The 24,075-nt window shown below is 41.3% G+C and overlaps 1 protein-coding gene across 2 annotated transcripts in view; it reads right to left on the bottom strand.

Annotated features, from left to right (window-relative positions):
* Nucleotides 1–24,075, bottom strand: part of LOC139537573 (roundabout homolog 3-like) — a 265,454-nt gene that overhangs the window by 154,404 nt on the left and 86,975 nt on the right. Inside the window, exon 1 of one of the 2 annotated variants that reach the window (XM_071339043.1) lies at nt 8,487–9,073. The exons of the other annotated variant lie outside the window; for it this stretch is intronic. Coding sequence (XP_071195144.1) covers nt 8,487–8,550 — 64 coding nt within the window. The 5' untranslated portion in view covers nt 8,551–9,073. Of the gene's footprint in view, nt 1–8,486; nt 9,074–24,075 lie in introns of those variants that run through there. 2 annotated transcript variants of the gene reach the window in all.

The raw sequence follows: 24,075 nt of genomic DNA, 5'->3' as shown, positions 1-24,075 counted from the left end.
CACGTCACCCCGCTCCTCCGCTCTCTCCACTGGCTTCCAGTTGAAGCTCGCATCCGCTACAAGACCATGGTGCTTGCCTACGGAGCTGTGAGGGGAACGGCACCTCAGTACCTCCAGGCTCTGATCAGGCCCTACACCCAAACAAGGGCACTGCGTTCATCCACCTCTGGCCTGCTCGCCTCCCTACCACTGAGGAAGTACAGTTCCCGCTCAGCCCAGTCAAAACTGTTCGCTGCTCTGGCCCCCCAATGGTGGAACAAACTCCCTCACGACGCCAGGACAGCGGAGTCAATCACCACCTTCCGGAGACACCTGAAACCCCACCTCTTTAAGGAATACCTAGGATAGGATAAAGTAATCCTTCTCACCCCCCCCCCCCCCCTTAAAAGATTTAGATGCACTATTGTAAAGTGGCTGTTCCACTGGATGTCATAAGGTGAATGCACCAATTTGTAAGTCGCTCTGGATAAGAGCGTCTGCTAAATGACTTAAATGTAAATGTAAATGTCAAGCAGAGGCACTGAGTTAATCAATTAGCCTGTCAGAAGCTTCTAAAGCAATGACATAATTTTCTGGAATTTTCCAAGCTCTTTAAAGGCACAGTCAACTTAGTGTATGTAAACGTCTGACCCACTGGAATTGTGATACAGTGAATTATAAGTGAAATAATCTGTCTGTAAACATATGTTGGAAAAATTACTTGTCGTGTCATGCACAAAGTAGATGTCCTAACTGACTTGCCAAAACTATAGTTTGTTAACAAGAAATTTGTGTAGTGGTTGAAAAACATGTTTCAATGACTCCAACCTAAGTGTATGTAAACTTCCGACTTCAACTGTAGGTAGCAGCCTCTATGGAAATTTGCTATTACTTGCGCTAATTTGGTTAGCATTCTGGTAATAGACGCCCAATGGCCTTTTTTATGTTTTCTGGCGCCCCCTTGTGTACTAAGTAGGTAATACCATAAATTCCAGGGTGAGACGGACGGTATGACGATATGAAAATCTGAATACCGCCCAACCCTAATACTCAGTATACCAGAGAAAACATGTGTTTTATGTGTGTGTGTGTGCGCATGTTTGTGTGTGAGTGTGAGAGTTAGGTTACATGGAGGAGACTACTGGGTAGTTTGGTTCATCAGGCCCTAGTGTACGCTTGAAGTTATTGAGGGAGGATCATGTTTTGGCAGTGTGAAGGTAGGAATTCCAGAGTATAGAACCTCTGTATCTGATAGAGAATTGACTATGTGAGGTGTGGCAGTGGGGAGATTAGGAATAACAAACGTCCAATGATTGGAACTCCACAGGATATCTTAGTAGATGGTAGATGCACTGGTAGATGCACAACCATTTGCGTATACAAATTGTTCTCAATCATAAACATAATTATGTAGCCATTTATATGTATAATCATTAAAACCATAATAATGCAATTTAGCAAGTAATATTTTATGATCAACAATGTCGAACACTTTGGATAAATCGAGAAAGGTCTCAAAAACATGGTAGTACAGATATTAGTCAATCATTTGTAAAAGATCTTGGATCCCCAGATGTATAGTGGGGGTAACTTTGGCTTTTTTTCTTTTCTTGAGGAACAATACCAGTTTGCATTGATTTGGTGAAGATATTCTGTACTTTAATCGAGGAAGACACTGAATTCACCAAAGAGGTACCAATCTCATCATGACCTGCCTCTTTAAGTTATCAATTACCTCCATCACCTCCATTACATCAGGTGGATCAAACTGAAGCAGAGAAGGGAAATGTCCCTTATTAATGTAATCACAATGATTTCCATATATTTTTTCTGATTTTCTTTGTCAGAGTGGAACCCACATTCACAAAAAAAGTTATTCAATTCACGAGATAAGATCAGGATGATACCGGGCTGAAGTAGTGCACAACACAACCCCACACACACAAACACATAAGACTGATAAATATCTAACAGAATGGCTACATGGACTATCTGAGTTCACCCTTGTATTTTATTTTTGCACTTTCTCTTTGCACACTCAGAAGGCTCTACACACTTATGCATGCTGACACTCCAGCACACACATAACATGCATATACACATTTATACTGACTCTACACACACTCACATACAATCATCATTCACGCTACTGGTACACTGTTTATCATATATCCTGACGCCTAGTCACCTTATCCCGAAACATATCTACCTCTATCACTCCAGTATCCCTGCACATTGTAAATATGGTATTGGAAATGGCTTCTTACTTTTCGTGTTCTTCTTATTTCTATTTCTTGTGGGTTTTTGTTCTACCTTATGTTATTGTTAGTGCTACATTGATATTGATTACCACATTGTTGGGTTTGGAGCTTGCAAGAAAGGCATTTCACTGTACTTATGCACGTGACATTAAAACTTGAAACACACCAAGAGTATTGATTGAATTTGAAAACACAACGCCACATAGCCAACTTAATTGAGGAAAATAAGAACAATTAAAAATGTATTTTTGATACTGTCGCAAAGCTAACTAAAAAGCAGCATTCCCCAAGTGAGGATGGCTTTCACTTCAGCAGTAATACATTCATGAACTTCTTTGAGGAAAAGATCATGATCATTAGAAAGCAAATTACGGACTCCTCTTTAAATCTGCGTATTCCTCCAAAGCTCAGCTGTCCTGGCTCTGCACAACTCTGCCAGGACCTAGGATCAAGAGAGACACTCAAGTGTTTTAGTACTATATCTCTTGACACAATGATGAAAATAATCATGGCCTCTAAACCTTCAAGCTGCATACTGGACCCTATTCCAACTAAACTACTGAAAGAGCTGCTTCCTGTGCTTGGCCCTCCTATGTTGAACATAATAAACGGCTCTCTATCCACCGGATGTGTACCAAACTCACTAAAAGTGGCAGTAATAAAGCCTCTCTTGAAAAAGCCAAACCTTGACCCAGAAAATATAAAACTCTATCGAATCTTCCATTCCTCTAAAAAATGTTAGAAAAAGCTGTTGCGCAGCAACTCACTGCCTTCCTGAAGACAAACAATGTATACGAAATGCTTCAGTCTGGTTTTAGACCCCATCATAGCACTGAGACTGCACTTGTGAAGGTGGTAAATTACCTTTTAATGGCGTCAAAAAATTGTGTTGGTTATGGGCATATGGTATAGGTTTAGGGTTTCAAAATTCCAGTAAAATACCCTGGTTTTCCAGAAATAGATGAATGTGTATTCACAAACACATAACAGAAGGATCGCAGATATTGCTTTAATGTTGGATTAACACAGCAATAGCAGGGAAAACATCCTATTTACTTTGCCATTTCATGCAAAGAAAACTATTAATTTGCAATTCAATCATTTCAACCGGTATCTATGAAATTGAAAACACTTTGAGAGCCTCCGCAGACAAAATGTGGAGGGGTGAGACTTCCAGAGTTTGAAATGTCTTCTTCCTCAGCCCACATCACGCTGTTCTGCATATAACTACACATAGTCCTCAAGTAGCAGAAGTTTAACGGAATATGCAGAAAATGTTGTTGACAGCTTGAGTTGACAGTGACAGGATAAAAATCCATTCTATGAATTATATTCCTATGCCGACAGCAACAGGACATAACATATATTCTATGCATTGTATTTCTATGGTAAAACTGAAAAAATACAGAGAAACACAAAGCCGTAACAGTCAGACATTGTCACTTTCGCTCTCTTTTTTTCTCTCTTTCTCTGTCCATTTTAGTGCGTGACCAGCGCTAGGGGTCAGCGTCCACGCAACGTTTTATCAACGTCCATACAACTACTGGACTACTGGAACTAATACCCCCGGCCATTAAGCCGTCTGCGACTTGGGGCCCAGGGGCCCGTCAGATTGATGCCACGCTGGTATTGTTGAGGGCCCTGTGGCCCCTTTTCACTTCGGACAGCCGCGCTGGAACTCTTCAAGGTCTGGAGAGAGGTGTTGTCAGCAGTCACTGTTAAAAAAAAATGTCCCCTGTGGTTTGGTTTGTTTCTTTTGATGACCGGATGAACTGGATACCTCAGCCCTATCTGGCAGTGACAGAGAGGTTAGGGTGCCTCTTTTAAGCCCTCGGAATAAGAATGTGTCCGACCTTCAAATTACTTTCTGCCTCTTGATGGGTATTTTAGTGTGCGCTTATGATAACGGACTTTGGCTGATGACAATTAGCAGACACATGAGGAATATCATGATCGTCTTTAATAGTGAGAGTGATATAGATTTTGAACATGTCTTTATGCTTGGTTAGCTGAGTCACGCTATGGGTGATGGATCAACTCTACAGCTCATGCCAACGCTTCCCAAGTTATCGACAGTTTGTTTGATCTGCTTGATAACAGACGAAGAGAGGAGCGATGAGGGGGACTGTTAGTGTGTCAAATCAAATCACATTGTATTTGTCACGTGCAAAATACAAAAGGTGTAGGTAGACCTTACTGTGAAATGCTTCCTTACAAGCCCTTAACCAACAATGCAGTTCTAAGAAAAATAAAAGTTAAGAAAATATTTACTAAATAAACTAAAGTAAAAAAAGAAAGTAACACAATAAAATAACAATAATGAGGTTATATGCAGGGGGTCCCGGTACCAAGGCAATGTGCGGGGGTACAGATTAGTCAAGGTAATTGAAGTAATATGTACATGTAGGTAGGGATAAAGTGACTATGAATAGATAATAAACAGCGAGTAGCAGCAGCGTAAAAAAAGCAGGGTCATTGCAAATAATCCAGGTAGCCATTTGATTAACTGTTCAGCAGTCTTATAGCTTGGGGGTAGAAGCTGTAAAGGAGCCTTTTGGAATTGAAGCTCCGGTACCACTTGCCGTGCGGGAGCAGAGAAAGCAGTCTATGACTAGGGTGGCTGGAGACAATTTTTAGGGCCTTCCTCTGACACTGCCTGGTATAGACGTCCTGGATGGAAGGAAGCTTGGCCCCAGTGATGAACTGGGCTGTACGCACTACCCTGTGTGTGTGTGTGTGTGTGTGTGTGTGTGTGTGTGTGTGTGTGTGTGTGTGTGTGTGTGTGTGTGTGTGTGTGTGTGTGTGTGTGTGTGTGTGTGTGTGTGTGTGTGTGTGTGTGTGTGTGTGTGTGTGTGTGTGTGTTATCTGAGAGGCAACAGAGAGCAGGGGCGTCATGCACCGCAAAAATCTAAAGGGGCACAAAGTACGTGAGGATGGCTGGGGGGCGGTCCTAGTTGGAGAATGTTGCATTTTTCAAACACCTGAAACAGCTTTTCTTTTTCCTGCAATCTACAGCATTAATCATTATACTTATTTCTATCTAAAAAAATAATAATTAAAAAGTGTATTCGTCTGCATATCTAAGCATACCTCTTGAGCTGTCTGTTTACTCCTGACTTGGGTAAAATATTGAAAGGAATGTGAGTCTTATTCAGTACATTTAGTCATGTCTTGCTTTTCTAAAGTCTACCAACCTTGCCAGCAGGCATGCCAGCTAAAATAGTTAGACAAGCTAGCTGCTATTTATGAGGTTGGGAGAGGAGATTGAGAACCTATCTGGGCAAGCTAAAGCCAACTTCATAAAATTGCTAGGTGGCTAGTACTATTACAGAGAAACAACAAAAACAAAAATAAAATATAATAATAATAATCTGAGGGGCACGTGCCCCTGTGCCCCCTATGGGCATGACGCCTCTGACAGAGAGGGTTCTGACTGTGTCTTACCTAACGTTCTTGTCTTACCTAACGTTCTCCCTCTGTCTTCTCTCTGTCTGTTTGTCTGTCTGTCTCTCTGATGTGTCTCGCTGTCTGTACATCAAATCAAATTTCAAATCAAATGTATTTATATAGCCCTTCTTACATCAGCTGATATTTTTTTTATTTTTTTTTATTTCACCTTTATTTAACCAGGTAGGCTAGTTGAGAACAAGTTCTCATTTGCAACTGCGACCTGGCCAAGATAAAGCATAGCAGTGTGAACAGACAACACAGAGTTACACATGGAGTAAACAATAAACAAGTCAATAACATGGTAGAAAAAAAAGAGAATCTATATACAATGTGTGCAAAAGGCATGAGGTAGGCAATAAATCGAATAATTACAATTTAGCAGATTAACACTGGAGTGATAAATCATCAGATGATCATGTGCAAGAAGAGATACTGGTGTGCAAAAGAGCAGAAAAGTAAATAAATAAAAGCAGTATGGGGGGTGAGGTAGGTAAATTGGGTGGGTAGTTTACAGATGGACTATGTACAGCTGCAGCGATCGGTTAGTTGCTCGGATAGCAGATTTTTTAAGTTGTTGAGGGAGATAAAAGTCTCCAACTTCAGAGATTTTTGCAATTCGTTCCAGTCGCAGGCAGCAGAGAACTGGAAGGAAAGGCGTCCAAATGAGGTTTTGGCTTTAGGGATGATCAGTGAGATACACCTGCTGGAGCGCGTGCTGCGGGTGGGTGTAGCCATCGTGACCAGTGAACTGAGATAAGGCGGCACTTTACCTAGCATAGCCTTGTAGATGACCTGATATCTCAAAGTGCTGTACAGAAACGTCTTTTACATCTTTTTAGATCTTATCAAAGTGACGGTTTTAGATCAGAAATGAGAGGATTAAGGTGTCTGGTGTCCTCACTTGGGGATGCGGCTCTCTGTCTACTGTATGTTTTATGGGCTGGTGGCAGTCAGACGTCTTAGACAGTGTTTACAACAGACAAACAGCAAAAGCCTGGTCAATGGTGGGCTAGTGAGAGATCCCTGTTACCCATCAAAAGTCTCCATCATTCACGTCACCGTTTAGGAAATTACTCACTGAGTAATGGAGATGACAGACAGATGCATAGCTTAGCTAGTGGTTTCTATCGTAGCTGTACGCACGCACTCTAGACCCATAACATAAGTCATTCTCCACCCAGGCCTGATCTGGAATGTGTGTACTGTAATTACGTCAAAGGTTTGATCCTGGCTTTTTGGCCTCATTAAAGGCCTGTTTGGGGACAGTCATGAGAAAACTGACAGCTGTTTTGAGGCCATTTTCCAGTGACTTTAAAAGGAGCTGAGCAAACACATGGCCCTCTCCCATTTGGTCATTCAGGAGACTGAAAACAGGGTTGACAAACTAGCAACTGGGTTGATTGAACGTCACCTTACTGACAAACTGAAGCCAGACCTTGAAACTCGACCCTGGCCCCCATTTAAGGCTCTTATCAGGTGTGAAAAAGTGATGGGCGATAGCAGGATGGACCTTCACCGCATAGCGGGAATGGTTGGTGGAGACTTTTTGTTGAAAGGTAACTTGTACAGTGGAAAACAGCTTGCATCTTAACATGGACACATAGGATAACAATTATATTTGGACTTAGAGAGGAAAATCTGTTGGAAAATGACATTGATTCGATTTGAGGTTATGGGAACATTGAATTTGGAAGATTTGACAAAGCTGTGAACGAGTGTGCATTCAATGTAGTCTTGTGGCCGCATTGGAGCATTTAGAGTCATTGAAGGAGTGCTTTCCCAGATGTTGTCACGGTCTGGGTTCATAGCCTATGTTTACAGCCTCGTAAAAGCCAGCTCAGCAGTATAGGGCAGGGTCCCAGACACCATGCTGTCGGGAAATGACTAAATCCCAGTCCTGTTAAATCGGCACCAGCATACGACCGGGAATCCTCCCAGTGGCCATACGACATGCAATGGGGATAGCGAGCTATGGTAACTTCGTTGTATTAATCAACAGGCTGAGTTTCCCTTGAGAACAATCCACCTTCTGTTACAAAACTCAGTGAAACTTCAAATAAGAAATGATACTGTCATTGGGACATACTGTATCCATCTTTATTACTCACAACTGTAACATGCAGCTGTTCCAATTCTGTCCCTTTCTCCTCTCATTAGTTATTCAAGAATATAGATCTTTAAGACACAGTCGCAACAGAGGTCAACATGTTGCCAAGGTCCCCATGCCATCCATTTTTCCTCTCATAAACTCGTTTGCATAATTTAAGTGGTGTCCAACCCAGTGGCATCACTGAATAGTTATTTCTGTGATTGCTCAAGCGTTGTCAAGGTGGCCTCATAGCTTAAACATTTCTCCCCTCACGGATATCTTTTCCTCATTTAAAAAGGTACAGGGATATATTTTCCTCATTTATAGGTACAGCCAGTAGTCTGCGTTTAGCTGAGAAACGGATGGATTACGGATGCGCATCTAAGGGCATTGTTTATAATGTCGTAATCAACTTTCTCAATTGTCAATGTTTTGAGCAAAATACACCAATTTGTCATATTATCTTCTTATTCAAGATCACTCCATAATATTTTTTGACTAGGCCTATACCGAGATTAGTGTAAATGAATGCTGGTCTGTCACAGAAGCCTTGCGCGCAAAAATAATCCCCACATCTCATTTCATTGGTTAATACACCGAGAGTGTCACCAAAAACAAATTCATCACAACGGATAACAAATTTATAGTCAAACACATTGAGCATAAAATATAAGAAATAGGATAATTGTATCATGCATTGAACTTACCAAAAACCAAACCAATAAGCGCAATAAAAACCAATAGGGTATCCAAAGTGAGGCGAAACTCCATTACCCTCTGGTGTATGATAAAGTTGTCTTCAAAGGTATCCCCACAAAAAATCTAAATTATCCAAATGTGGGTATGGTCGGTCAAATCTACAGAAGTGGCATCCGACAACTTTGGAAAGTCAGCCCCACATTTTCGGACAATTTCCACCACCTAATCACTCGCAGCATTACAACTGATTAAAAAAGCCTACATAAGACATTCTGAAGAATTCGTTCCTTTCGGCTTCTACTTATATCATCTATTCCTCTGATAATGTCCTGCAACAGGCACGGAAGGATGGCAAAATTACGCTTCTGGATATGGTCGGCACTAGAATATGCGCTATTTTCTTAGTTTTCTCTGCCACTGTCACCGTATTGTTGATGGGATTTTTTCATTACTCCGTCCCTCTGTATTGAGAGTCAACTTCCTCATCAAAAAGGTATTCTTCTGATAGATTATGTGCAGTTTAATTCTTGATAGAGACTTTCATCCTTTCTCTGTGTCTCCCATTTCCTCCTCACTCTTGAACGAACAGAATTACAAGTCCTGTTATCGGCAAAACGCTCTCGTGGCTAAAGCCCACCCCCTAGCTCCTGTGTATAGTAGTCGAAACAGTGAACACTTAAAGAGACAGTGAATAAATATTTTGCATAACTTTCTTAGAACTGACCAAAATTACACACAAATTGCACACACCATGTTGCGCATTTCGAGACTGTAGGTATAATTACGCCAATGCCTTTACTTCAATCTAAATATATATAAAAAAATACATGTTTCAATAAATAGACCTAATAGTTGTATAAGTAAATTCAGTGCATACAAATCAATCAGGTATGGGAAATAAAAACGCTTAACTTTTCCATGACCCAACCAGACTTGAAAGCAAGTCTAAGAAGCTGTATATATGTTCTATGTGCACTATTTCTATGCTTCCCGTTCTACATTTTCTGAGTCTTTTACTTTCAGTTTTGTATACCAGCTTCAAACAGCTAATAATACAAGGGTTTAGATGGTACAATGATTCTCTACACAATGACTGCTTGTTTTGTCACAAACTGAAATTAGGTGAACTATTCAAATTTTAGCAACCAAGAAATGGCAGAGTGATTTCTGCATATTGCACCTTTAAAATATGGTCTACAGATCAGTAGAATGTACTGGTCTCAACTAATTTCACAAAAAATAGGTCAGTTAGTGTCAGGATAATATTTTCACTAGAAATTTTATGAATGTCATATATCAGTCGAACAATTTGTGTTAATTAATAAGGTAGTAGGGAGATTTTGTATTGCCAGTTAGAGGGTTCAAATAAGATGCTTTCAGAATGCTAGGCCTATAATCATAGTTTTCTATCTCTATGGGGTATGTTGATTCAAAATATTCACATGAAAATGCATACATTATTCAACAAATGCATTTAATTTAGCCTGCCATAACATTTACCTTGAGATACTGGCATCAATCAAGTGATCATGGAATTAATTAAAATGTAAACGTATCATATGCCTTATATGAAAAGACACACACCAGGCTTCACAATCACATTGAGTAGGCATTAGGCCGATATGATGTTATTTACACAGAGCAGGGAATAAAATAGACCATTTAAGAATCTTAACAAACCCTACCGTGCTGAGAAAATGTCACTATACCTATCTGAACGAGGGCTGTGTCTTGACTTGATGGAATGCGAAAGGCAATATTACATGTGCTTGTACAGGGGGAAACTGCAGAGTATAAGACTCGACAGAGCAGGACATAGTAGGACCCATCAAGTCCCGTGGTGGCAATAATACGGAGTGATTTGATAGAGTGCCGCTTGGCCAAATAAATATGACTTATTGCAAAATACCCAAGTAAACGCGGTGCTTGACATTCATGGAAATGCTTCTGGAGATGGCATTTACTGATCTGCCTGTGCATAGGGACTCTGATGTTATCAGGATTCCTTGGTATTCTGGTGTAGGCCACCATTGTAGATTTCTCAAAAAAAGTGTTTCTGTTGTAAATTCCTAACTTACAAATCCATACATTCAAACACAATCTACACAATCTAACAACATTTAGCTTGAAATGCATCCTTCTCCTAAAGCACAACAAAACCAAGGAAAGCAACCCTAACTTTGAATACCCTTGATATCGCCCTCATGTTTCATGCATGTGCATGTTTAACTTAATTGCAAAAACTGATTCATTGAGCTCCAGTGCGTAATTGAATAAAACATGATGATGCAGTCCCTAAATACATTTTAGCTCATCTGTGACGGATGCCGCTAGTTTGGGACCCCCATCAAACATTTGGCCAAGCTGTCAAATAAATGGTGCAGTCAATGAATTTAGATGAATTATCCGGCATTAGATGTGGTATTATGGCTGACAGCTTATCAACATGGTTGGATGCTGTGTCTCGGCCCTAGAGGTACTTCAGTTTTTAGCGGGTGATCTTTCTATTGCTGTGCCTCTGCTTCATTTGTCACGCCTTGCTGTTTGAAGTAAATTATCATTGTGGATTACAAATGCTAAAACGGATGAGCATGACCTTTTTGGAATATATGACGTGAAGCCTTTGGGGGTTCTCTCTCTCTCCCCCCTCCTTTCTTTTCGTCATTAGCATTCTCCTAACCTTTTACGTAAATTCTCCTAACCTTTTATGTAAATTCTCCTTTTTACGGAAATCCTCCTAACCTTTGTCGTTAGTTCTCCTAACCACCAATTCTCCCAGTAATTCTCCCTTGTTGTTAAGAGGCAACAGAGAAAGACGTATAATACTATACATCCTCCAAGATGTATGATACGTTACGTCATCCAATTCGTATGATATTGTACAACCACTATTCCATTCATAATGTATCCTAACCTAACATATATGTCATACATACCAAATCCTACGAATTGCCCTGAGATCTGGTTGAAAGTTCATTCTAGCCTTGAAAGAGTAAACCGGAAAAGATCTTCTCAGAATATTGTGAACTGTGATCAGAATGCAAATAGCTTAACTAACCTTAATTGCTTTGCGCAACACGGTTAGCCATGCATAATGATTGCTGGAAAGACAGACAGCGTCAACAACAACTTGGAACCGTATACATGAACCATACATACAACCCCCAGAACATCACACAACACACATGACCATCACATGGCCCGGCTCAGAAGTGACAATATGTCTAATATGGCTAATTAATCCAATGACTGTGGACTGGGTTTCAGCATGTGCCAGTGTATCATGATTTATTGCCCCAGATCAACCACTCACCATTAAAGCTGACAGCTCCAATTGGACTTGGGCCAAGCAAGTCTGTTGAGCATATAGCCCCTTGGTTGTGGCACTCCAAAGCAAGATCACATGTTATGTGGAATGTGGAAAATAGTTGTTTTGCATGACACAGCAATAATACAGAATTATTCAAATTATTGAAGTTCTGTTGCACAATCTATTTCATCTTAATTTGAGCTGTGTCTTTTTAGCTTGTAAATGTTCACCCTTTCACAAAGTGTCACGACTGCCGCCGAAGTTGGCTCCTCTCCTTGTTCAGGCGGCGTTCGGCGATCAACGTCACCGGCTTTCTAGCCATCGCCGCTCCATTTTTCATATATCCATTTGTCTTGTCTTGTTTCCATACACACCTGGTTTTCATTTCCCCAATCAATCTACTTGTATTTAACCCTCTATTTCCCATCATGTTTTGTGTGTAATTGTTTCATGTTATTGTGGTGTCTTATTATGCGCTTTACTTTTGTTATGTTCCATGTTTTGAGCACATTTGATTTATGTAGTGCTCTCGTTTTGAAACTAAAATAAAAGTGTGCCTGTTTACCTCATGCTACTCTCCTGCACCTGACTTCGCCTCTTATACACCCGTTGACTCATGGGGCCTCATTGTTGTATATACTGCATATCTGCCTCTGCCAAGCCTTGCCATTTCATTATTTTTCGCTGCTATACAACAACTCAAGTATCCACACATATTGCAGAGAAATCAAACTGTGATTGCCATGGAGACTGATCAAAAACGCTGCCTCTGAATAGTACTTGACTGCATTTCACAAACTGCTCTAAACGTTTGCTGGAAATTATGTTAAGGCCATTGAGTTAAGTATATTATATGCAAATGTCATGAGCCACTCTTCAGTGTTTCGTTTTCCAAATTACCTGCCATTTTATTTATGTGTTTACTACATGACTCTGCAAGTGTCACGATCGCCTTGAGGATAAGGAGTGGACCAAGGCGCAGCGTGTGAAAAATACATTCTCTTTTATTTAGAGACGAGAGAAACACGAAACGAACACTTATAACAAAACGAAACAAAACAACCGTGAAGCTACAAACGTAAGTGCAATACAAAAGCTACAAACGTTCTACATAGACAATTACCCACAAAACCCAATGCCTATGGCTGCCTTAAATATGGCTCTCAATCAGAGACAATGAACCACAGCTGCCTCTAATTGAGAACCAATCTAGGCAGCCATAGACATACAAACACCTAGACAAGACGCTGACCCATTTAACATACAAATCCCTAGACAATCCAAAAACACATACATTCCCCATGTCACACCCTGACCTAACTAAAATAATAAAGAAAACAAAGAATACTAAGGCCAGGGCGTGACAGCAAGGGTAAAATGAATAAAACAAATGTTTTGTTTACACCATCGCTTCATGCTAGCGACCTGTCATATATTGAAAACTGGAAGCTTTTGCCTGTGAGGGGAGTCTTCCAGCTGTTTTTATAGCACCAAAAAACTGTTAATGTATTTTATCTTACTTCTGGGAAAAGGTATGTCCAAATGCTACTGCTACTGCATAAATACTACAATGCAGGTTTTAATTGAGCCTACATTGGTGTGGTTTAGGACAAAAGCACACATACACTTAATAACCTGTATTTTAGGTGGTAACTGCACATCTATTCAACATTTCTGAGGTAAAAAAGTTAGCATCTCTCTGTGAAGATTTTGATAATAGCTTTCCAAAGCATTTATACACATTTTTAAGTATTCCCTTATTTACAAAGCATATAATTGCCGAACACGGGGCCCATTCGTTTCATTAACCCACCCAATATCTTTGGGGTGTAGTTATATTTGAACTGTGGTTCCTCAGAGAGCACAGTGCCTTTAAGGTACAGATCCCTGGTCGGAAGTTGACACTCGCCCAGCTGTTGCCTTGATTTATCCATTCTTCCTCACAAACACACATTTTATTGTGCCAGTGAGTTGTCGCTTTATGACTCTTATTTTAAAGTAGCTTTAAACTACTGGCATTCCAGATCATAATGGGAAGTCTATTATGTGGTTCTTTTAGCCACCGCACTACTCTAAATGGCTTGGAAACACAAAATTGCAAGTGCATTAAGATAACGTCAGCAACATATAGTACAGCAAGCCTCTACTGTATGTTGCCATTAACCAATCCCAGTCATTTTTCTTCAGTGCATTATCTGATTGACCGGACATTGTAAAAGACGAAAATAACTCACAAAGAGTATTGTTTTGTAAGTCACATATTTCCATGTAATGTATGGAAATTTCTTGAAATGAATCCTGTGCAAATCTGTTACTCTCTGTTTCTCACTATTCCGTCTCTAATAATCAAGCCCATATCTGTCGGCACCTGTTAATGGAGCCGCTGGCCCTTTAAGGGGCTCCTTGGATTCTATTATAGATTAATTGATTAAGAGGGTGGCGCTGGAAAATGACAATATATCTCTTCATTGATCTGCCTTTCAATTAGATTGGCTGCTACCCAACCACCCTAAGGGAGGGAGAGAAAAGGAGAGGTAGAGAATAAGAGAAAGCAAGGGATGCTATTCTGGGGGTGCCCAATTTCCTGTTTCTCTTGATTTGGTCTCTCTCTCTCTTTCTCTTTCTTTCTCTCTCTCTCCTTCTCTCGCTCTCTCTTTGGGCCTTTTTTGTGAGGCCCCAATGTTAATTGTTGGGCTGTGAAGCGAGAACGTCCCTCTGTTCTCCCGTGCTCCCTGTGAATAGGAAGGAAATTGGTGTATAGAAAAGGTGCTGAGACCCCAGCCTTCTGTTTGCCACCCAAATTATGACATGGCAGATGACCTGAGAGCCAAAGGCGACATTAACTCTTTGTCTTTCAATGGGATCCAATGGGATTTAACCATTAAAAGGGCAGAAATTAAACTGGTTTCAGCCGCTAATTGTATAATGAAGGATTCATTTTGGCATGCAAACACAGCGTTGGTTAATTTGTGATTGTACATGACTGAGCAGACCATTCAAGATGTGCATATCCCTCAGATATTACAGGAAGTATTTGTTGATTATATTGTGGTTGACGTCAGTGATGGTCGAGCCTGAATGTCAGTTTATCTCAAGATGGACGCCTTGCCTGGTTCCACAGTCGCAGAGGGTAGGAGGGCCTAAGCAAGCGCCTGCATGGTCAGTAATTTGGCCCCAGACTGTGTGCAGGTCCTAGGCTCCAATGACGCGCTCCACATCCCCTCTTTCCCTCCCTCAACTTCTGCTGGCCAAATTGGAGCTCCCATCATTTTGTTTCCCTGGAGATTAAATGACTCTTCCAATTCCCACAGTCTGTGCCTGGGCTCCGAAAGGCGAGATGACAGCAATTATAGCCCCACACTATCCTAACAGTGATGGGGGAAAGCTGCTCCCACAAAGCTGCCTGTGTTTTGTCTGACTGCTACACTGAGGCCCTGACTTGATTTTGATTCTCTCCCAGTGTTAACAGGCTGCCCTGGTTTCCTAGGCTTCTGATTATGGGATGTCGGGTGCGATTCGGGCACAGCCATTCAAGATGGTTGGCCCTTTCAAGACCTTTAACAGGGCTATAGGCTATAGGAAAGCATGCTGGTGCTCAATGTAGCCTTTTTTTAATAGCAGTGATATGGAGTATTCTTCTCTCTGTCACCACAACACATATGTAATGTAGCAATAATGTCAATGTTCCACAATGTTATGTATATATGAGTATCACCAAAGAATAACATACAACACCTATTTATCTAATGCCTGCACCTAATACAAGTATTTTCAATCATGTATACCCTATTCCCTACATACTGTAGTGCACTACTTTTGACCAGAGCGCTATTAGCCCTGATCAAAAGTATTGCACTAAATAGGGAACAGAGTGCAATTTGGGACGTAGACAGTCAGTAAGAGGCTGAAATCGGAGTGGAAATGACATATAGCCATGACTCATCCCCACACACTGGTGTTCATCACAATCACTTGGCGAGTAATTATCTGCACGCAGATCTGGCAATTGAATGTTTTGGGCTCTGATTGTTGGAAGCGAGCAACCGAGGCTGCATCCTCCCACAATGAATTTAGCCCCTTTCATTTCTTAACGCACGCAGAAAGAGAGCTAATGTTGGTTATTCCGGTTATTACTTCAGCCACGCTCAATAATGCAAATTGTCCATTGATATTTCTTGTGAAGATCTGTATCATAAACAAAAACAAGTTATGCTTGGGAATTTGTGTGAACGAATGAGTGTCCTCGTGAATTCCTTCATCGTGTTTGCCAGGAGAATTTGAAAGTTTATTGAAAACAGTATATAACCGTATATAGAAACCAAACTATTTCACTCTCAGTAGTAAATCACTGCAAAGCTGTTCTCTGCATGATTCTTAGATACTGTTTGTATAAAAGTGTTTTTTAAATGAATCAGGCACAGCACAGAGCCCTGGCCTTTGTGATTCAGCATTAAATTAAAACTTACCCAGTTTTTTTCTTTTCAATACAAAAAAAGTTTGTTCAGACTCAATAGGCAACTCAAGAGGAGTTAATTAGTGCTTTTATCAACTGGAATAGCTGTTCATTTATCTCCAATTCCCTCTAAACTTTTGTCATTTAAACACTTCCAGAAAGATAGCAAGGTTAATGATTAATGATAGGCTATACAGTATAGCCATTGATTCTGGAAGAATTTAACATAGAAATGCCTTGTGAACTTAGTTCAACTGTTGTACCCTGTCAGAACCCAAAATATAAGCTGCTTTTACTCCATGGTTTATAAATAATGTCATTGTGAACCAACACTGTATAACTTTAAATCATGTTTGAAACTATAATTTTGGTCTCATGGATGGAAAGTTCTTGCATCCATAACTCTACATACAGTATCTATGCATCTAAAAGTGGTTACATATCTACAGCACCATCCCTCAGCTGTTTACCCAAACAAGTGGAGGGGTACCTTGCTTTGTCGAAAGTGAAAAAAGGACACTTTTTTTGTTTAAAGTGTCCTTTTTTTTGGCATTGGCTTTATTACTGGGAATTTCAAACCATAGTTTGAAACCGTTGGTTTAGCAATAAATTGCTTTTGTAAATTACCCTTATGGAGGCTATGGTGAACACAGTGATCAGGCTGGTTCTATCAGGCTATTCATGAATGTTGAGATTGTAAAATCTTTAACAGGACACTGAAAAGGGTTTGGCACAAACAGGGAATACCCTTTCATTCAAGGTTTATGTATTGAATTGAATATAATTTCTAGCCAACTATGCTACTATATTCTTCAAAGGTATCTCAGTGCATTCCCTCTACTTGAATGTCAGGTGTAGGAATGTGGCAAGTCTTCTGAAAGCAACACGACAGTTTCTCCTCCTTACCTCTTTTTGAGGCTGTCAACATACCCCTTCAACCGCTCAGGGGGAAAATGTGAGATGATGAGTGAGATGATGGGTGAGCGAGTAAGAATTGTTCCGGGGTGGAGGACAAAACGTAGCAAAAGCTTGTTTAGTGGTGTGTGAGACCATCATAGAGACGGTAAACAATGTCACAGAGAGAGAGTGAGAGCAAAGTAAGCTACTACTAAGTAAAACTGCCATGGCAGAATGGATTAACAACGTGAGAGGAGAGGTTAGGCTATATACAGTGCCTTCGGAAAGTATTCAGACACCTTGACTTTTTTCACATTTTGTTACATTACAGATTTATTCTAAAATGTATCACATTTTGATTTTTCTCCTCATCAACCTACACACAATACCCTATAATGATAAAGCAAGAACAGGTTTTTTAGAATTTTTGCTAATTTACATTTAAAACAAACTTAAATATCACTTAAGTATTCAGACCCTTTAATCAGTACTTTGTTGAAGCACCTTTGGCAGCGAATACAGCATCGAGATTTCTTGGGTATGACGCTAGAAACTTGGCACACCTGTATTTGGGGAGTTTCTCCCATTCTTCTCTGCAGATCCTCTCAAGTTCTGTAAGGTTGGATGGGGAGCGTTGCTGCACAGCTATTTTCAGGTCTTTCCAGAGATGTTCGATCGGGTTCAAGTCCGGGCTCTGGCTGGGCCACTCAAGGACATTCAGAGACTTGTCCCGAAGCCACTACTGTGTTGTCTTGGTTGTGTGCTTAGGGTCGTTTTCCTGTAGGAAGGTGATACTTCGCCACAGTCTGAGGTCCTGAGCACTCTGGAGCAGGTTTTCATCAAGGATCTTGCTATGCTTGGCTCTGTTCATCTTTCCCTTGATCCTGACTAGTCTCCCAGTCCCTGCCACTGAAAAACATCCAACAGCATGATGCTGCCACCACCATGCTTCACAATAGGGGTGGTGCCAGGTTTCCTCCAGACGTGAGTCTTTAGGTGTGTGTGTTCAATCTTTGTTTCATTAGACCAGAGAGTCTTTAGGTGCCTTTTGGCAAACTCCAAGCAGGCTGTCATGTACCTTTTACTGAGGAGTGACTTCCGTCTGGCTACTCTACGATAAAGGGCTGATTGATGGAGTGCTGCAGAGATGGTTGTCCTTCTGGAAGGTTCACCCATCTCCACAGAGGAATTCTAGAGCTCTGTCAGAGTGACCATCAGGTTATTGGTCACCTCCCTGACAAAGGCCCTTCTCCCCAGATTGGTCAGTTTGGCCGGGCGGCCAGCTTTAGGAAGAGTCTTGTGGTTCCAAACGCCACTGTGTTCTTGGGGACCTTTAATGCTGCAGAACTGTTTTGGCACCCTTCCACAGATCTGTGCCTTGTCACAATCCTGTCTCGGGGCACTACGGACAATTCCTTCAACCTCATGGCTCGGTTTTTGCTCCGACATGCACTTTCAACTGTGAGACCTTATATAGACAGGTGTGTGCCTTTCCAAATCATGTCCAATCAATTGAATTTATCACAGGTGGACTCCAGTCAAGTTGCAGAAACATCTCAAAGATGATCAATGGAAACAGGATACACCTGAGCTTAATTTCGAGTCTCATAGCGAAGGGTCTGAATACTTATGCAAATAAGGTATTTCTGTTTTGAAGCTTTAATACATTTGCAATAATTTCTAAAAATCTGTTTCCACTTTGCCAATGTTTTTTTTTGTATGCAGAATGCTGAGGATTATTTTTTTTTAAATCCATTTTAGAATAAGGCTGTAACGTAACAAAATGTGGAAAAAGTCAAGGGATCTGAATACTTTCCAAATGCACTGTATATATACTGTACCAGTCCAACAGGGTTTTAGGATAACAACGTACCAGGGGATGCCTGGGTACGGTTGGGCCAATTATGTTGTAGGCTGGTGTTTTTACACACACACACACATGCAGTAGTGTTGTGTGTAACTGCTAATTGTGCGTGGAGGGTATGACAATCCCTTAGCGAGGGAGAGGGAGAGTCCAATAAGTCACACACGCACAAAAGAATAGCCGAGCATTCCTCATCACTGTTTCACCTCACATCTCACCTCTCGTATACATATTTTCTGTCATTGTACTGCAGGAGAGCGAGGGGCCTTTATTCCTGTGAATACAAGGATGTTGGTGGGTGGGGGTAGGTACAGTAAGGGGTTGCTATGAAATGGCACATAGTCAGAAAGCCCCTGCAAATGACTTTGTGTTTCCCTCTGCAACAGGGGGAAATCAAAAAGATCACCTGTTCATTAGACTTTCTCCCCATATTTTTGTGCTAGTGTTGTCATAGCTAAACCTACCCCCAGCTGAGGCTGTCAGGTCTGTGTGTGTGCGTGCACATGTATGTATCCCTCTCTCTCTCCCTCTTAATCCTTGTCCTTTCCTGCCTTTGTCTCCCACACTCCCCATGTCCTTCCCCCTGTCCTTTTAATCATTACATCAGGTCTTGCTTCTGGGGCCTGGTTCCCACTTTAATGTCGCTTTGCCTTTCTTTTCCCCCTCGGCTCGGGTTTCTCCCTGATTTACAATGGCCCCAGTGGCCTATGGGGAGGAATGGAAACGAGGGGGGGAGTTTTACTGTTCTCCTGCTCCCCTGACCCTTTATTTATGATACCTTCAGCTCAGCCAGGGATGTGTGGTGCCCGAGGGAACAGTCTTGGCTTGGGAGACAGAGGGAAAGTCTCTCCCTGGAGGGAACCCAAGGCAGAGTTTGCGGATAGCGGTTAGCGCGTCATGGCTTCGGCTGCTCACTAGACAATGGCCCCTGCCTATCACTCTGAGGGAGTCAGCTGGGTTGAACTTAGGGTGAATGGGTCTATCATGAGAAAGCACACAAGGTCTATCAGGACTTTCAACTGAATAATGGCTACATTCTGGGCTGGGGGCATGAGGGTTGACCCACTGAGCATGACAATGAGCGTTACTAGCTCGTCTGACACAGTCCCTCAGGGATGCGTCAAATGTTGGGTATTGTTGTTCTGTGGTGTTGTTGGGATATAAGACCACTAATGGTTCCTCAAAGCAGGATGTCTGTACTCCTGATCGAGTTAGAGGATAGAGGGATTAACTTCCGATCAAACATGATGTGAGAAATAATTGCTTGTTAAAAATGTTGCGCCATCTGTTGAGTTGAATGAATGGTCAACAGGGTGGATAATGTGAAATATATCAAAAACAAACACCAGACATATTTACAATATTATGTTAGAGCAACTGCGAGTTGAAAATGTATATGTTAGTAAGTTTGGATATGTACCTAGCAAAGGTCTGACAGGTAATAGGGTATTGGAGTTGTAACCCAGACAGACTGTCAGTGGCTGCAAAACTAACTGACCCCCACACCTGTTTTGCTGTGTTTTAGAGCAGGTGTACAACCTAGAGGTCAAAGGTCAGCATCTACCAGGCCAGAGTTCATAGAGATCAATCGCAAGGGAGTAGTTGTTGTGGAGTACTGGGCAAATCCAGTGGGGCCCAGAACAGAACCCTGTGGAACACCAATGGCCTTGTCATAGACGTGAATGAACTTTTCAGCTGCCCTGTTCTATCAACTGTTATGCATCCCACCCCATCATCTCCCCCCTAAACTCCAGAATTGTTGTGGTCATTTCATCATTATGAGCATGTGCACATAGGGGAATTCTGCTCAAGTGATGAAGGTCATGGAATGAACCACTAGACATGGGTTATGTTTTCTGGAGAGCCTGACCTGCATTGACAAATGAGGGACACACTGTGTATTTTACTTCAATCAATTATTCTCATTGACAAGACATAATTAAATGGTCAAAATCTGTTTGAACAAATCTAACTCGCAAACTGCTAAAGATATAGTATGCATCTGTGTGTGCATCTGATCTGACAGTATATTTATAGCATTAACATATTTCCATTAATGCTATGCAGTAGCTAAATCCGACGTACACAATGGTCCGCAAGACCAATGTTAAGAAACACAACTGTTAGGTCTAATTCCCATTTATGCAGCCCTGTCTTGACCGCAATGTAATCTTGATTAAATGTAGGGCATTTCAAATCAAATCAAATGTATTTGTCACATGCTTCATAAACAACAGTTAAAGACTAACAGTAAAATGTCCCTTCCCAACAGTGCAGTGAGAAAGAAATATAGAAATAATAGAAAAGTAAAACATGTAATAACTAAAGTAATAAATACACAATGAGTAATGATACCTTGGCTATATACACGGGGTATCAGTACCAAGTCCATGTGCAGGGGTACAAGGCAATTGAGGTAGATATGTACATATAACTAGGAATAAAGTGACTAGACAACAGGATAGATAATAAACAGTAGCAGTAGTGTATGTGATGAGTCAAAAAAGTTTGTGCAAAAAGGGTCAATGCAGATAGTTAAATAGTTAACCAAATAGCTACCCAGACTAACTATTTAGCAGTCTTATGGCTTGGGGGTAAAAGCTGTTCAGGGTGCTGTTGGTTCCAGACTTGGTGCATCGGTAGCACTTGCCTTATGGTAGCAGAGAGAACAGTCTATGAATTGGGTGGCTGGAGTCTTTGAAAATTTCTAGGGCCTTCCTCTGACACTGCCTGGTATAGAGGTCCTGGATGGCAAGGAGCTCGGCCCCAGTGATGTATTGGGCCGTACGCACTATCCTCTGTTGTGCCTTGCGGTCGGATGCTAAGCAGTTGCCATACCGAGTGGTGATGCAGCTAGTCAATGGTGCAGCTGTAGAACTTCTTAAGGGTCTGAGGGCCTTTTGTCCAAATCTTTTCAGCCTCCTGAGGGGGAAAAGGCATTGCCGTGCCCTCTTCACGACTGTGTTGATGTATGTGGACCATGATTGATCCTTAGTGATGTGGACACCAAGGAACATGAAGCTGTCGACCCACTCCACTACAGCCCTGTCAATGTGAATGGGGACGTGCTCGGCCCTCTGTTTCCTGTCGTCCACGATCAGCTCCTTTGTCTTGCTGACATTGAGGGAGAGGTTATTGTCCTGGCACCACACTGCCAGGTTTCTGACCTCCTCCCTATAGACCTCCACACAAGGGAACGCGTCAAATCCCATGTTCCCTACTCATGTCCTGGGCCAAAAGTCAGCTCTGCACTTTGGTAGAGAGCTACTTCGTCCTGAATCTTCAATTACTGCTAATAAATCATAAATCAGCATGTTAAACATCTTGGTCTTGCAGTCCAGTCCACAAGGCAATTAAAAGTGTATTGATGACGCAGCATTAGTCATCTTAGCATAGGCTTGGACATGGTTTCCCTATGAACTCTGATTGTTTATTAATGCTGATGAATTCACCTTCATTGTAAAAAGTAAAAATGAAGGAATGATTCGAGAGATATTTTAATTTCGAACCATGTGATGTTTTAATACAAAGTAATCAAACCAAAATGAGCTCAAAAATAACCAGACCCAGTCCACATCTAACATTAAAAGTAACATAAATAAAAAAGTATACCAGTTCCATTTAAGGACCAAAAAATGGACAGCTGCGCCATAACGGTTGTAAAATAGTTGGGAAGAGTTTTTGATGTGCCGATTCCATGGCACATGGTTTATGAACTGATACACAAAACAACACCTGATTCAAAACTTAGTTTTTCAATTTAAATTATTATACAAAATTCTTGCAACCAATAGAATGTTACGTATATGGGGGATACAATCATCCCAGCTCTGCAAATTTTGCTGTGAAGAGGCAGAATCATTAGATATTTTGGTACTGCCCATATGTAGATTTTTTGGTTGAAGGTTCAGGAATGGCTGAAAAATTACAACATTTACCTTAAAGTAACTGCAAATAGCACTGGTAGGTGATTTGAAAAGCAATAGTCAAGTAGAAACTATACTGAACAAAAATATGAACACAACATGTAAAGTGTTGGTCCCATATTTTATGAGCTGAAATAAAATATCCCAGAATTGTTCCATCAGCACAAAAAGCTTATATCTCTCAAATTTTGCCATGATAATCCTGACAGGTGTGGCACATCAAGAAGCTGATTAAATAGCATGGTCATTACACAGGTGCACCTTGTGCTGGGGACAATAAAAGGCCACTCTAAAATGTGCAGTTTTGTCACACAGCACAATGCCACAGATGTCTCAAGTTTTGAGGAAGGGACCGTGCAATTAGCATGCTGACTGCAGGAATGTCCACAAGAGCTGTTGTCGGAGAATTGAATGTTCATTTCTCTACCATAAGCCATTTTAGAGAAGTACATCCAACCGGCCTCACAAGCACAGACCACGTGTAACCATGCCAGCCCAGGACCTCAACATCTGTCTTTTCCCCCTGCGGGGTCGTCTGAAACCAGCCACCCGGAAAGCTGATGAAACTGTGGGTTTGCACAACCAAAGAATTTCTGCACAAACTGTCAGAAACCGTCTCAGGGAAGCTCATCTGCGTGCTCGTTGTCCTCACCAGGGTCATGACCTGACTGCAGTTCGGCGTCGTCACCAACTCCAGTGGGCAAATACTCCCCTTCGATGGCCACAGTCATGCTGGAGAAGTGTGCTCTTCATGGGGTACGAGCAAATCCGTCGGGGGTACGCCAAATAAAAATGTGATTCACATTTTTTTAAAGTCTAAAATAATAATAACATTTAAAAAAACATTTTTTCTTCACATTCTCAAACAGTCCATTTATATTTTCCAACAGGGCTATACATTTGGGTGAGGTTTTTCACTACCTAAAATAAAATGAAACCATCTAGTGTTAAGCGAATTAACAACACAATGTCAAATACAGGTAGTCTAGTCAAATAATTAACGTCCAATCACATTAACCGTTACTCTCTCGTTGGAATTCCACTAACGGTCCGTATGTAGCCAAACATAGCTGCTGCTCATTCCGTTTGCTCAAAAATTGATAAATGGTTTAAAAAAGGCCCGCTACTACCAACAGTACTACACCTG

This window comes from Salvelinus alpinus, chromosome 13 (assembly GCF_045679555.1).
Source record: "Salvelinus alpinus chromosome 13, SLU_Salpinus.1, whole genome shotgun sequence".
NCBI lineage: Eukaryota > Metazoa > Chordata > Actinopteri > Salmoniformes > Salmonidae > Salvelinus > Salvelinus alpinus.
This window is presented reverse-complemented; position numbering and strand designations above follow the sequence as displayed.